Consider the following 13476-nt stretch of genomic DNA (forward strand, 5'->3'; position numbering starts at 1 on the left):
GGGTGATTAAATGAGTTTGTGGTTTTAAATTTGTACTATATATATATATATCCTACGGTCCGGTCCGATCTGGTTTTATACAACTTGAAAATTTTGAAACTGTAAGTCAAACCATTCTTTACATTTTGAAAAGTATGAAGACGCCAACCAAACTGTAAAGAAAACAGCAAACCACAAAACCAAACCGATGATCAATTTGACTGATTGTACGTTTTCAGATCGATCAGAAACACCCTACTTTAGATGTTCATTGGCGTATATTTTATTATATAAGCCTACTTCCATTTATATTCCATTTATTTTCGAACACCAATGGGAAATGAAATTATTTAAAAGAAAACAATAATAAATAAAAAACTTGATTAAGAAAAACTATAAAACCATATTTACGACTACAATCCTGATTCTTGATAGGAGCCCTAGTTCTTGAATAACAGTGATTGCTCTGGCGCTAGACGAACCGGCTGCTGCTGTTGCTTATCAGGTAAATCCTCCAATTTGTTTTGCATCTTGTTGGCTGGTTTGGTGGATGTAATCGGAGGCATAAACTACGGCGAGCGACTAAGCTCGAAATTACAAGATTGGTTTTTTCTTATAAGTTTGGAATTTTCTCAATGATGTTTGTCTGTCTTTATTTTGTTTGTACCGATACGAAGAGAAATTGGTTTTGAACAGATACGTAGAGAAAATTTGAAACTTTTTTGTGAATGAATGTTCGTCTGTCTTGATTTCGTTTAGAGAAATTTTGAAAGATTTTGTGGTTTTGAAGAGATTTAAAGGTATATATTTTGGATGGTGTTTGAAGGAATGAGACGAGAAGTAGAAGATGTTGTGGAGTTGATGCAGCATATACAATCACGGTTGCCGATGACAGAAGCGGCCCGCACGAGCGTGTTGTCCAAATCATGGCTACGCGCGTGGCGTACCATCCCTACCCTCAGGTTTCGTGTGCGCAGCGAACAAAATGGAAAGAGCATGAAGTTGGTGGACGTGGACCACACTCTGATAAGGTATCTCCATGACAACATACCAATCGAAAGGTTTTGGCTTCTTATCGACATTGAGAACCAGGAGTCAGCTTCTCATGCTGAAAAATGGATTGGTTCTGTGGTGACTACCAAAGCTTCTTGTCTCAAAGAGTTATCCCTCTCACTCTACCTTTATGGTGCCCCGTTTACATTGCCAGATGAGATACTCTCGTCGGGTGAAAACGTGACTAAGATAGAAGTTTTCTCCCCGCTTAGGTGCCATTCTGTTGTTTGGATGACAACGACTACTCCTGTGATCAACTGTGTGTCCCTACGAGAACTTGACTTGTTTGGTGTGCGTATAGGTGAAGAGGCACTCAATCACATATTCTCGTCTTGTAGCTTGCTTGAGAAGATTGTGCTTATAGATTCTTGCAAGGGGCTCAAAACCATCAAGGTTAAAAGCCTCCCGTGTCTTTATGAATTGACAATATCCTCAGAATATGATGATTATGATGGATATATTGCTTTGGAAATCAGTCATGTCCCAAATCTTGGGGTGTTTAGCTGCGATTTACATATATCTTTTCCTATCAACGATTCAATATCATTAGGAAGCAACGTGACAAAGTTAAGGCTAGGTGGTTATGGTATGGTAAGAAGCAACGCGTGTCTGAAGATGATCGAATCGGGATTTCCTTTTCTCGAGAGTTTGACACTTGATGATATGACATCTTGGAAGTCGGAAAGCTTCCATTTCACATGTGCTTCCATCAAGAAATTGACCCTGAAGGAGTGCCTCTCCATGCTTACGGACGTACAAGTTCATGCACCAAAATTAGAATTTTTCTGGTTTCATGGGGTCGCATTGCCTCCTACTCTCTTGTTTCCGGACTCTACTCTCTTCAAGAAAATAGTTGTTTCACTCAAACTCGACTCTCCTGTTGATGCTTATTTTTTCTTGAAGATGAGGGAAGCACTCGCGTTATCACGCAGGTGTGACATTTATATAACAATTTACAACTATACTACTACTATGATGCCATTGGACATCGACATGGATGATCTAAGAACAAGGCTCCTCATGTTTCCTCCTGCTACCAACGTGCAAAAACTCGAGTTTGAAGCAATAGAGGATGAATGCCTGTGGGAACGATCCCCATTTTTTGATGCCTTCTTTGAGATTTGCCATCCCAAGCATGTAGTTGCAAAGCCAGACGCATGCTTAAGACAAAAGAATCACTTTTGCAGACTCATGCTGAGGGAGTTCTTGGAGAAGAAGACGACAACCACCACCAACCCTTATTGGCCTCACCACCTCAAACACGTTCAAATAAGAAGGAATTCTTATGAAAAATGGGAAACCCTGACAGATTCCCACAGAAGCTTTCTAGACGGGTCGACTCCTGGTGTCTTCATGCACTTCTATCTAAACTGGCATTAATTACTTAACCAACATGCATGTCCGACTGCTTTGTTTTGGTTATTTCTTTTATTTTACTTTAGTACAATAAATATTAAAACAAGCAATGGATTAGTAACCGTTTTTCTATCAAAACCGGATGTAGTACACGTTTCCTTTAATCTAACTTGCATAACCTAAAAGTTTTCGATAATTTCATTTTTGTTTGAAGTTTTATTAGTAAGACAAAAATGTAAAAATGGTCCTTCTTGGGAAAATAAGCCACCTAAAGTAAATTACTATTATTTGTAAGAAAATGGAAGTGCATTGCTATAATAGATGAAAACTAAACCTCAAGTACGAACCAAATTTGTAAAGACCAGCTATGCTCAGGGACCAAAAGTATAATTGACAAAAAAAACAACCAAGTTTGTTCAATATCCGGCCGGCATCTATTTTAAAAAAGTAACCCGATATGCTTAAATATTGTTCAAACTCCAATAGACCCCGGTTGGCTTAATCTTGTAAAAATCCAACTTGTCTTGATAACCAATAGGTTGAAACTAATACCAATCCGTACATTTTCTTAATGGATTCATCTATTAGAAATCTAGTGATAAAAACTTGTAAACCCTTGTACCATACGTAATTGTTAGAAAATTAGGATAGAAAATATAATTTTTGACAAATAACCATTCAAATTGCTTTACATGTAATATAAAAAGAATTAACCAAGTGAAATGAAGACCACATTAAAGCTTTAAGGTAATTAGAGGTATTCGTTTGGATGGATCGGTTTGATCCGATCCAATTAAGTGAATCCTAATTGATTTTGGTTTTCAAATCATAAATCCAAATAATCCAAATTAAATTGAAATCTGATCCAACCAAATTATAATTAAGTTTGATCAGTTTTTAAAACCCGAAACAATTTATAACTACATATAATTAGAAAATTATCTAATTTTATAGAAAACAAAAACAAATTATTTAGTGTGGTTTAACATTTATAAACAACTACTAAAAATATATTATAATTTAACATTTTATAAATAAAAAAAGTTTTAAGAATTTATACAAATTAAGGTTTTTTATTAGGTAAATTTTTTGGTTATTTCTTATCAAAAATGAGAAACCCTGACAAGCTTTCTTGACAGGTTGACTCCTTGTGTCTACATGCACTTCTATCTAATATGGCATTAGTTTTTTTGGTTATTTCTTTTATATATATATATATATATATATACTAGGGATCTGTAAGGTCATTCTTAAGATCTTTTGGAAATTTCTACAAATCTATTGGTAAGATGCTTGTTATTGTTATTACTCATTTAACTATCAAACACATATCAAAAAACATACAGGCTATTAATTATAGAAGCGCATTCTCTTAAATGTTTTTTTATGTAATTTTATATATTTCAGCTAGTTTTACCAAACGTTATTTTTTATCAGCTAGCTTTTCAGCTATTGGCTAATTTTTTATTTAACAGCTAACTTTTCAGCTATCAGTTAGTTTTTTAACTAAAAACTAATTTTTTAGTTAGTACGTCAAACATAGCATTATTATATCTCAAGTTTGATTTTATATTTGAATACTTTCGGAATTGAATTGTAGCATAAATTTTATCGGGGAACGTTGAAATTGAAAGAGTAACACCTGTTATTAAGTGAATTTGGTTTGGTAAACATTGATCTAAATAGTTGCAACTAAATTCAAATCTAATCTAATCCAAAATAATAATTTGGTTTTGACGAAAACCAATCCAAAATCCGGATTAAATAGTCCATGGTAAATTGTCCAATTGGACAATTCCGCTTTATCCAAATAGTGAAGAGCCCTAACACCTGTTATACCCGTTTTTTTTTTCTCTTAAACTGATAGACCTCACCCTATGCAGCTTCGATATATGGAAAGTTTGCGTCCTAATTTCATCTTTCTTGTTCATCCATGTGTCCTAATTTCAAGACGAGTGCCATCTCATCTCAAGGAAAGTTTCATGTCTTTATAGTCTACAACAACAAAATTCACCCTTGCCGACAGTTTTGAGCTATGTTATGTATAAATGCTTAACTATGGAAGTGGGTTTGCTCTCTCTCTCTCTCTCTCTCTCTCTCGGGTGTGTGCAGAGAGAAAGAGAGAGAGATTATTTAAATAAATAAATAAGTATTGGATTTAAGAAAATTAAAAAATAAGAATAATAAATACCCCAATATGTATTAAAGTCATTTCAGTTTACTGAATGAACAAATCCTCAACGAAACTAACTCAAATTGATCATGAATCTAAAAAAGTTGAGGTTTAAACTTAACCACGGAAAAAACGCGTACTACATAGATTATTTTTGCAATTTTGTCTATGCACTTTGATTTATACTGTGGTTTGTGTTTCCTGAATTTTGGTTTCCGTGATGTGATTTGAATTTGTTAGTTGGTTAGAGTGATAAGCATGAGAGAATACTCTTTGTATTCTTTCTATTTTATTTTTATTTTTTAATTTTGTTTACATTATTAACTAAATGTGGTTGTTTAATTAGAAATAAATATGTAGCAGTTGAGATGATTTCTTATAAGTAGTGTGGTGTAGCCAATGTTGAACTTTTACCAAGTTAACTTTATTTCTGTAGGTCATCGGTGTTACACGTGTGTGAATTGTGCAATCTTTTATCATTTGAGATGATAAACGTACATGTCATATGATTTTGTGTTATTTATTGAGTGATAAGTGTAACTATATCATTTGTTCCTAAAAACAAAAGAACCTAAAGTTTTTTCTTGTATCGTCTGGGTCATATGGGTTCATTCATAAATGCATTAAAATAATTTATTAAACATATATAATTATAACCACCGAAAAATAGATAATTGTTTATGTTTATTGATTTGTATTCATAAATGATACAACTATATTTATAAATAGTGAAATCACTTTAAAACGAAGTCTTATATTAATGCACGACTATAATCGACCTTTTTCTTGTGGGTCGAAATATATTCAAAAAACTATATTATAAATGAATAACACAATAAAAAATTATAATGTGGTGATTTATTACCGTCCTATAATCATAAATAAATACGTTACAAACAAAAATTGAAGTAAAATAATTAACTTTTATTTTATAGTCACAAATAAATAATCAAGTACAGTTATAATCGAATATAACACAATACAATGAAAATAGAGTATAATATAGTTTTAATCATAAATTATTAAAACATAATCTCTTATTGATTTTTTTGTGTATGGGATCTTTTCGTTTGAATTAGGCTGTTTTGACAAGAACTTAGCTGTATATGATGCGTCCCCTCATCTATTGCTCTCTTAAATTGTTTCTTAACGTACCAATAAAATGTTTCATTCTGATTATTTTCTCCCATTTATAACCGATAACAAATTAATTTGATACTATTTTTTTATCCGATCTAAAATTTTAGGACATTTCTGCAAAAAAAATATAATTATTTTCATTTTCTTATATTATTATTTTTAATATTATATAAAATTACAAGAATGGGTTCTATGGTATATCAAAACCTGCATGTTTAAGCCTAAAACATTTGGACTAACACCAGTAGTCCAAGAGTTAATTTTTCTTGTGAATTTGATCCAATTTAGTTTGAAATTTTTTGTAAAGACGATTTTTCTATTTTGTTATATATATATATATATATATATATATATATATATATATATATATATATATATATATATATATATATACACACACACTAAACCTCATGAAACTATGTCATTTTATTAACTAAAGATTGCAATTAGGGGGTCATGATGAATACTTGACGTTGCAGATTCAATATTGAAGTAATAATTTTGATAGGGAAACAAAAATGTTAATTATCGTTGACCTTCATGATTGTGGAAAACAGTAATGTTCTCTGACGTAAGTAATAAACGATAATGGAGAAAAGAAAATAGGGATGTTAAATGATAACAGAGGAAAGAAATACAATAGGAAATTATATATTTACTTAGTGAAAATTGAACGAGTTATATTTACTAAGATAAAAATGCATAAATTTAAAGGTTTAGGTGGGATTGTAATATATATATATATATATATATATATATATATATATATATATATATATATATATATATATATATATATATATATATATATATATATATATATATAGAGAGAGAGAGAGAGAGAGAGAGTCAAGATCAAATAAGAAGGAAATTTTTGGTAGGAAGGTAAGAAGTTTTTTTTCTACATATTTTTTTCGCGAACAAACAAAATGAATCATTAGATGATTCATTTGTAAGATGATTCACAAGAAAAAATTATCAAAAAAACATCTCGATGATTCATTTATATAATGATTTTGTTATTATTCACTAAAATTATCATAAAAATGAATTTTTTCTTAATTTACTTAAAAATGAATCATAAAGATGTTTTTTTGGGAATTTTTTCTTGTGAATCATCTTACAAATGAATCATCTAGTGATTCATTTATTTTGTTCATCAAAAAAATATGTAGAAAAAAAACTTCTTACCTTCCTACCAAAAAAATTTTTTTACCGGATCTATATCCTATATATATATATATATATATATATATATATATATATATATATATATATGTGTGTGTGTGTGTGTGTGCGCGCGCGCGTGCGTGCGTGTGTGTGTGTGTGATATCTTGAGTAAAATCCAAAAGTTTTGATCAAGTTTATGTTTTAATCTCATTTTTTTTACAAAAATCTTAAAAACCGATAAAATGTTGCATTTTGATTTTAGTTCTAACCGATAACAAATTAACTTGAAACTATATCGTTAACCGACCCAAATTTTTAGAACTTTTCTACAAAAAAACTATTATTTCATTTTCTTATTATTATTATTATTATTAGACAAATTTATCCCTATGGTTTTTGCCGGAGGTCCGATTATGGTTGCTATCGTTTTCGATGGAGGTCCGATTATGGTGGGCTGAGATCTAGGGGTTTTCGAGAGAGATATACATTGTCTTCGACAAATTAAGAGAGAGAGAGAGAGAGAGAGAGAGAGAGATCTAAAACCCTTGCTCCTCCAACGAAAACATCAGCTAGTTTTTTTTCAGCGAGACATGAATGGTTTGATGAGAGTGGCGACTCCTGAGAGGCTCTGATTAGGGTGTCAGCTACAACAACACAATATGTTGGCTCGAGGCGAGATACATCTAAAAACTATTTATGTTTTACGGTAAGAGAGAGAAAGAGAGAAAAATCAAATTGAACCAAACATGGAAGAAAATATAATTTTTGAACAACTAATGTTAGTCCAAATATTTTTAGCACAAACATACAAGTTTTGACATAACACAAAGAGCCATTATTGCAATTTTATCTTAACATTATTATTTTATTAAAAATGAAAATAAATATATTATTTCTTAAATATAATAAATACATATAAACATATTTATACCAAAACATGTAAAAAATAGGTATCAATATAATAAATACATATAAAAAACTTAATTATATATTTTATACCTCAAAAAACGTTTTTAAAGTTTTTTTTTTCTCATTTAAACATATTTACACCAAAGAACATACAGCTCATTACAACACACAACATTAATATATCATTTGCTTTCTATTTTCCTTCCACCAAAGCCAAACTAAATATTACATATAAAAATAATAATATACTAAATAATAAAATAAAGTAACCGAACAGACTCATCCCATAAACCCTATTCGAGCTGTCCTAATTTAAGCGTTGAATCAATCTCTTTTTCATAAGAAAAAAAATGTTGCTTGAAATAACTATTCGTCATCCAATCAAAAAAAAAAAAAAAAAAAAAAAAAAAAATCACCTATTTTGAGAAGTGGTAAGCTTAGGGTCAGTTTGATAGTACAAGACATCTCCAGTATCACTAACATAATGGTCTTTCTTCAAGCTTGAGATTAATTCACCAAGTAGGTGGAAAGGTAAACCCCTTGACTTTTTCGGTTCCCTGTAGTATTTCCCAAGCACTGGCTTTGCAGCCTCCGTCTATAAACGAGAAACAAGTAATAAATGTTGAGTAAAATTTAACTTCATGGTCAAAATTACAGAAAAGCCCATGTGATCTTTAGAATGTATACTCACTGCCTCAATTAGGTGATAATGTGGGATCTGAGGAAAAAGATGGTGAACGACATGAGTTCCAATGTCATGATGAATATTATTAATCCAACCATAATCACGATCAATTGTGGTTAATCCTCCCCTTAAATAACTCCATTCCTAAAAAAAAAAATCATGAGTGTCTATGTTTAAATAGTTGTTATGGTTTCACAAAAAAAACAATACATAACCAAATTTATGAAATTATGTAACAATAAAAAATACCTTTCCGCGATACCAAGGAAGTTTATCTTCATGACCATGGTGATGTAAGTAAGTAACAAGATCCAACCATATAACATTTATCTGAAATCAAAGCAAATGAGAAGGTAAAAACTTTAACAACAATTAAAATAGAAATATAAAATTAAGGGAAATGGAAAAATATTAAATACCCAATATGGAATGCCATATAGTTTTAGCATTTGCATTGGGCCAACAACAAAGTTTAAACCAAGAAGCAGAGCAAACATTGCAGTCCAACAAATTGTTGAAGTCATCACGTCTTTTTTCTCAACGGGAACAAACAAATCACTACTTGGATCAAAGTGGGACCCACTCTTTCCCGGAGATCTATTCCACTATATAAGAAAAAAAAAAAAAAAAAACAAAATATATATATAAATTATTTGTTACAAATTTACAACAATTGTATCATGTTGTAACTTACAAGGTAAAAGGGATAAGCTAGCATTGGAAAAGGGAGGGTGAAACGAAGTGTACGTGTCATCCAATCCAAACTCTTGAAGGTTTTTTCAGATAACTATAAATAAAAACAAAAGTGGGAAATTAATTGATAAATAAAGTTCAAAAAAAAAAAAAATACAAGTACTAAAGAACATACCGGGTGCCATGATTCGTCATTTTCAACGTGTCCATGGTTTTGATGATGTGTTCTATGGCTGATTCTCCTGTAACATTCGTTTATTTTTTGAAATCACAATTAGTAATTATTTATAATCAATTAATCATAATCAAATTTAAACCTTGTCATTTTCTTCTTTTAGAAGTCAATGAGCTAAAAACCAAAATTGCATATTGAATAATGAATAGACTAGAAGTGGTCCAATTGGAGTTAGTTAAAACATACCATCCATGATAAGGCACGAGAATTGAAGAATGTAGAATATGCCCAACAACACTATTCAGCTTAGAATTGTTTGAGAAGCTACCATGGCCACTGCAAATTAAGAATATGAACAAAGATCAAAAACCCATTAATTCAAGCATCCCCCTTTTGACTAATGTAGTCAAATGGTTGATTATAGTTAATCCTATATTGATGGCTAAAATAAGTCATCAAGAGTCGTTTTCATATGAAATGTCATAACAATTCTTGTTTGATGTACATCTAGAAATTTGCATACCCAATTTCAAACCTAAAAAACGACTAGTTTGACCATTAAAGTCAAAACGAAGAACAGAAAGATGAGAAATTATAGATTACCAATCATGGCCAAGAACAAAAAGAGCCCAAAACATGGTCCCTTGAGCAGCCCAATAAAGCGGCCAAACAAGCCAATTGTTGAGATAAGCTGCAGCTGCTGCTAAACCAAGAACACAAGCGACATCCCTTATCACATAACTCATAGACCTCCATGGATCCTTCACCCAACAATGTTTCGGAATAGCAGCCCTAATATCAGCCAATTTGAAAGGCGGTGGTGCCCCTGCGTCAAATTTCTCTTCTTCTTTCACAATCTCTTCATCAGAATTGATTCTCTCTCCTCTTTCGCGCTCTGAATTTTCCCCATCTATCGATGGTATTTTAAATGGAGCACTCACTTTAACCTCCCATTTGGAAAACCGATCTGGGGTCGTCGATCTTGATGAAAAGATTGCAATTGGATCCTTAGAGGGTAAAAGGGTGACAGGGTTCTTGTCGTTTTTATGGATAAACCCTCTTGTGGGTATGGCAAGAGATTGGGAAAAGGGTTTAATGCCGCACCCTGATAACACCAATCCTGCCATTATGAGAGAGTGGGAGACCAAGATAGATAGTGGTCTCTCTTCCTAAATCTCTCGTCAGTCGTCCCTCAAACCCTAGCTAGATATTTGTAAAGAATGTTTATATATATAGGAAGAGCGAATATTGGAGGCATACATTGAATGAAGGTCCAATGGGGATAAAGTAGATATTGTGGGTGGTGGTGTTGTCGCTAGTAGAAAACTAGAAATAGAACAAGAAGTTGGAATCTCTTTTGGTAGATTGATTAAAAATTTGATAATAGGATCAAATGCGAAACTATGCAATGCATTTTATTCTTTTCTAACTTATTTAATAAAATATGTACTATTGATTAGTCTTTATATTAAAGATAGTATAGAACATTATGACTTTTTTTAATAAGTATGTATCTAACAACATTTATAAGGAAAATTAAATAAACTAACCTTTATAAATGATGAGTAATTTAATAAAAATAATTAACTTTTTAAAAATTTGGAAAAATGGCCACCATCTTGAGGATATGGTATTAGGTATAAGCATTATTCATTCGCAAAAGTTGGTAGTAGGTGTAGTTTGAAATTTAAAATCTGACATTGTATATTTCATATTGATCTAGTTAATTTCGAAATACGGTAGTCAAAACCGTACATATAAGATTGGCATTCCATAAACCAAAAAATTAGGTTTTCCTTCCCTATATAACATGTGGTATTTCACTTAGTTATCAACTAACAACCCTCGGCAGAAGCATGAATTATAGTTGTAGTTGCACCTTGCACCAATAGTTGAATATATATTTTTTAGTAGGTGCACCTTAATAGAAAAAGAAATTACACTGCGACATAAAATCGAGTGGCCTCCCATCTAAATCTGTCAATTCTTACAACTAGAATCCATAATTCTCTATTATAATTGTTTGAAGATGAGTATCTCAGATAACGAACACAAAGAATGTTTTATCAACTTGCATGTTTACATGCACAACCGTGGGAGGATGAACATCATATAGGTACACAAATATCAAAATTGGTGTTATGGATCATTTTCCAACTTTGTTTTGTGCCTATTGGATGTATGGTAAAATATTTTTTCTTCAAATTTTAATTGTTTATTTAAAATTTATAATGTTTTTACAACTAAATATTTTATTTTTTTCAAAAAAAAAATACAGCATGTATTCATTGATTGTTTGATGTATGTCATTTTTATATATAGATAGTGATCCTTTAAGAGAGGACTACTGTGACATCCCCTATTTTCTAGAACCGAAAAAAAAAAAAAAAAAAAAAAAAAAACTTTTTTTATGCTTCCAAAATCATATTATCTTTATTTGCATAAAATCTCAGTATAATCATACATTTTTGCGAAAGGGAAAATGACACATATGCCCTATGAAGTTTCTAAGGTTTACTTTTTTAGTCACTTAACTTTTTAAGTGGTTTTTTAAGGGAACAAATTTGGTTTTGTCGGGTATAACATGTCCTTTTTGAGAATACTACAGCTCCCGGCACAACAATATTCACTCTTATCGACTACCGAGCGCTACGGTTTCCCCCATAGTCCTACGACACCCCCTCACTGACTTGTGAATGCTACGACTCCCCGCAATATCACAACACTCTCTTGCTAATCAGTGAATACTACGGCTCCCCGCAGTTCCACAACAATCTATCGTTGACTAGTGAGTACTACGGCTCCCCGCAGTATCACAACACTCTCTCACTGACTCATGGATGCTACGGCTCCCCGTAGTCTTACAACACTCTCTCGCTCACCGACTCACCATGGGCTCACTCCATGGTTTTCCTGATAATCCTAAGCGACTACTCCCACTCGGATCCACTTGCTCACTTATCACCCCATAATCTCATCATCAAGCTATCACTACACTAAGTTCACCAACTCATGCTCCGTAGCTCAACATAGATATGTGCTTACACCCACCCAGCTTATGCACCACCACTCTTGATGTAAGTTCTTGTAGGCAATGCACTAGTCTCATCATTGATACACCCTTAGACAATCCCACTCCAACGATAAGTAACTGACGAGTTCCCACTGGAACAAAAGTCTCTAGGTACCCTACTTTCCATCCCACAACTCGAGTCTCAATATGAACAAAAATTAGGACCCACTTATCTTCCACTTACGCAACTCGAAACCTCAAAATACTCCCATCTCACAAATTTAAACACAGAGGAATTGTCAACGACTGAAAACACATTGATGAAAATCCAAAGCTCCACCCTCTACTGATCACCACCCATACGAAAACTACTCATACCGACTCCGAAATTGGTTGACAAATCAATTGTCGTCCCTCCTGGAGTATAGATCACAATCTATACCTATACCCGCAAACCTCATCTATTTCACCCTGAACTCAGTGACACAACCGCCTCAAACTCAACATTTGCAAACCCGGAAATCCCTAGCCACAATAAATTCTCTGACCAACATCCACCTGTCGTGGATTCGATCATCCTTCCTTAAGCACATACTCATATATCATCCCGCCTTGCACCTCACCTCATCCACCAATAACCCTCGTCTCATGTGTCCGCACCGCGAATCTCCATAACCAGTTCTCTAACCACACTTGAATGGACCGATTATCCTCTCAATAAAATACTCAATTCTCCCCCACTCAAGGTTCGAACCATCACTAATTGGCATACCAACAATCTACTCCGTAGACTGTTTCACTAGGTATATCACAATTGACTCTTGGAACGTACCACGCAATCACTTCAATGATCTTCGCGATTGAAACCAAACAACTCCAAATATCCCATAACTCAGACAAAAATCTCATAATCCTCCCAATGTGACTGCGTCTAGTCATCTCGAAGCCTCATATCGATATACCGTCGGATACCTTAACTGTTCCAAATTAGTCCTGACTCTCGGTCCGAAAATAATGCACTATCATGTACTTCGTCTATGACTCCTCGACCAACCTACCATCACGGAAATCATCATAAAAGCAAGAGACCTCACTTTCACAGTCGATACACAACGTAGACAATGAGGGCC

At 32.8% G+C, this 13476-nt stretch overlaps 2 protein-coding genes across 2 annotated transcripts; one reads left to right on the forward strand and one right to left on the reverse strand.

Annotated features, from left to right (window-relative positions):
* The first annotated feature begins 393 nt into the window (after positions 1 to 393).
* LOC145018142 (uncharacterized) lies at positions 394 to 2502 on the forward strand. Its single transcript, XM_078976053.1, has 2 exons — positions 394 to 484; positions 806 to 2502. Exon 2 carries the CDS (start codon positions 808 to 810, stop codon positions 2410 to 2412), a length of 1605 nt encoding a protein of 534 aa, XP_078832179.1. The 5' UTR covers positions 394 to 484; positions 806 to 807; the 3' UTR covers positions 2413 to 2502.
* A 5452-nt stretch (positions 2503 to 7954) lies between these two features.
* LOC145014438 (sn-2 acyl-lipid omega-3 desaturase (ferredoxin), chloroplastic-like) lies at positions 7955 to 10604 on the reverse strand. Its single transcript, XM_078972802.1, has 8 exons — positions 9937 to 10604; positions 9580 to 9669; positions 9334 to 9400; positions 9160 to 9252; positions 8885 to 9070; positions 8715 to 8795; positions 8472 to 8609; positions 7955 to 8375 (listed from the first exon to the last, which is right to left on the reverse strand). Exons 1-8 carry the CDS (start codon positions 10458 to 10460, stop codon positions 8193 to 8195), a joined length of 1362 nt encoding a protein of 453 aa, XP_078828928.1. The 5' UTR covers positions 10461 to 10604; the 3' UTR covers positions 7955 to 8192.
* Between the last annotated feature and the right edge of the window lie 2872 nt (positions 10605 to 13476).

The sequence above is a fragment of the Lactuca saligna genome, chromosome 9, assembly GCF_052625555.1.
Source record: "Lactuca saligna cultivar CGN05327 chromosome 9, ASM5262555v1, whole genome shotgun sequence".
Lineage (NCBI taxonomy): Eukaryota > Viridiplantae > Streptophyta > Magnoliopsida > Asterales > Asteraceae > Lactuca > Lactuca saligna.

Coding starts and splice junctions, on each gene's coding strand:
- LOC145014438 (XM_078972802.1), bottom strand. CDS start 10,460: ATGGCAGGATTGGTGTTATCAGGGTGCGGCATTAAACCCTTTTCCCAA. Junction 9,253..9,333: donor ATGACGAATCATGGCACCCG/GTATGTTCTTTA, acceptor TTTTATTTATAG/TTATCTGAAAAAACCTTCAA. Junction 8,796..8,884: donor TATATGGCATTCCATATTGG/GTATTTAATATT, acceptor CTTTGATTTCAG/ATAAATGTTATATGGTTGGA.
- LOC145018142 (XM_078976053.1), top strand. CDS start 808: ATGAGACGAGAAGTAGAAGATGTTGTGGAGTTGATGCAGCATATACAA.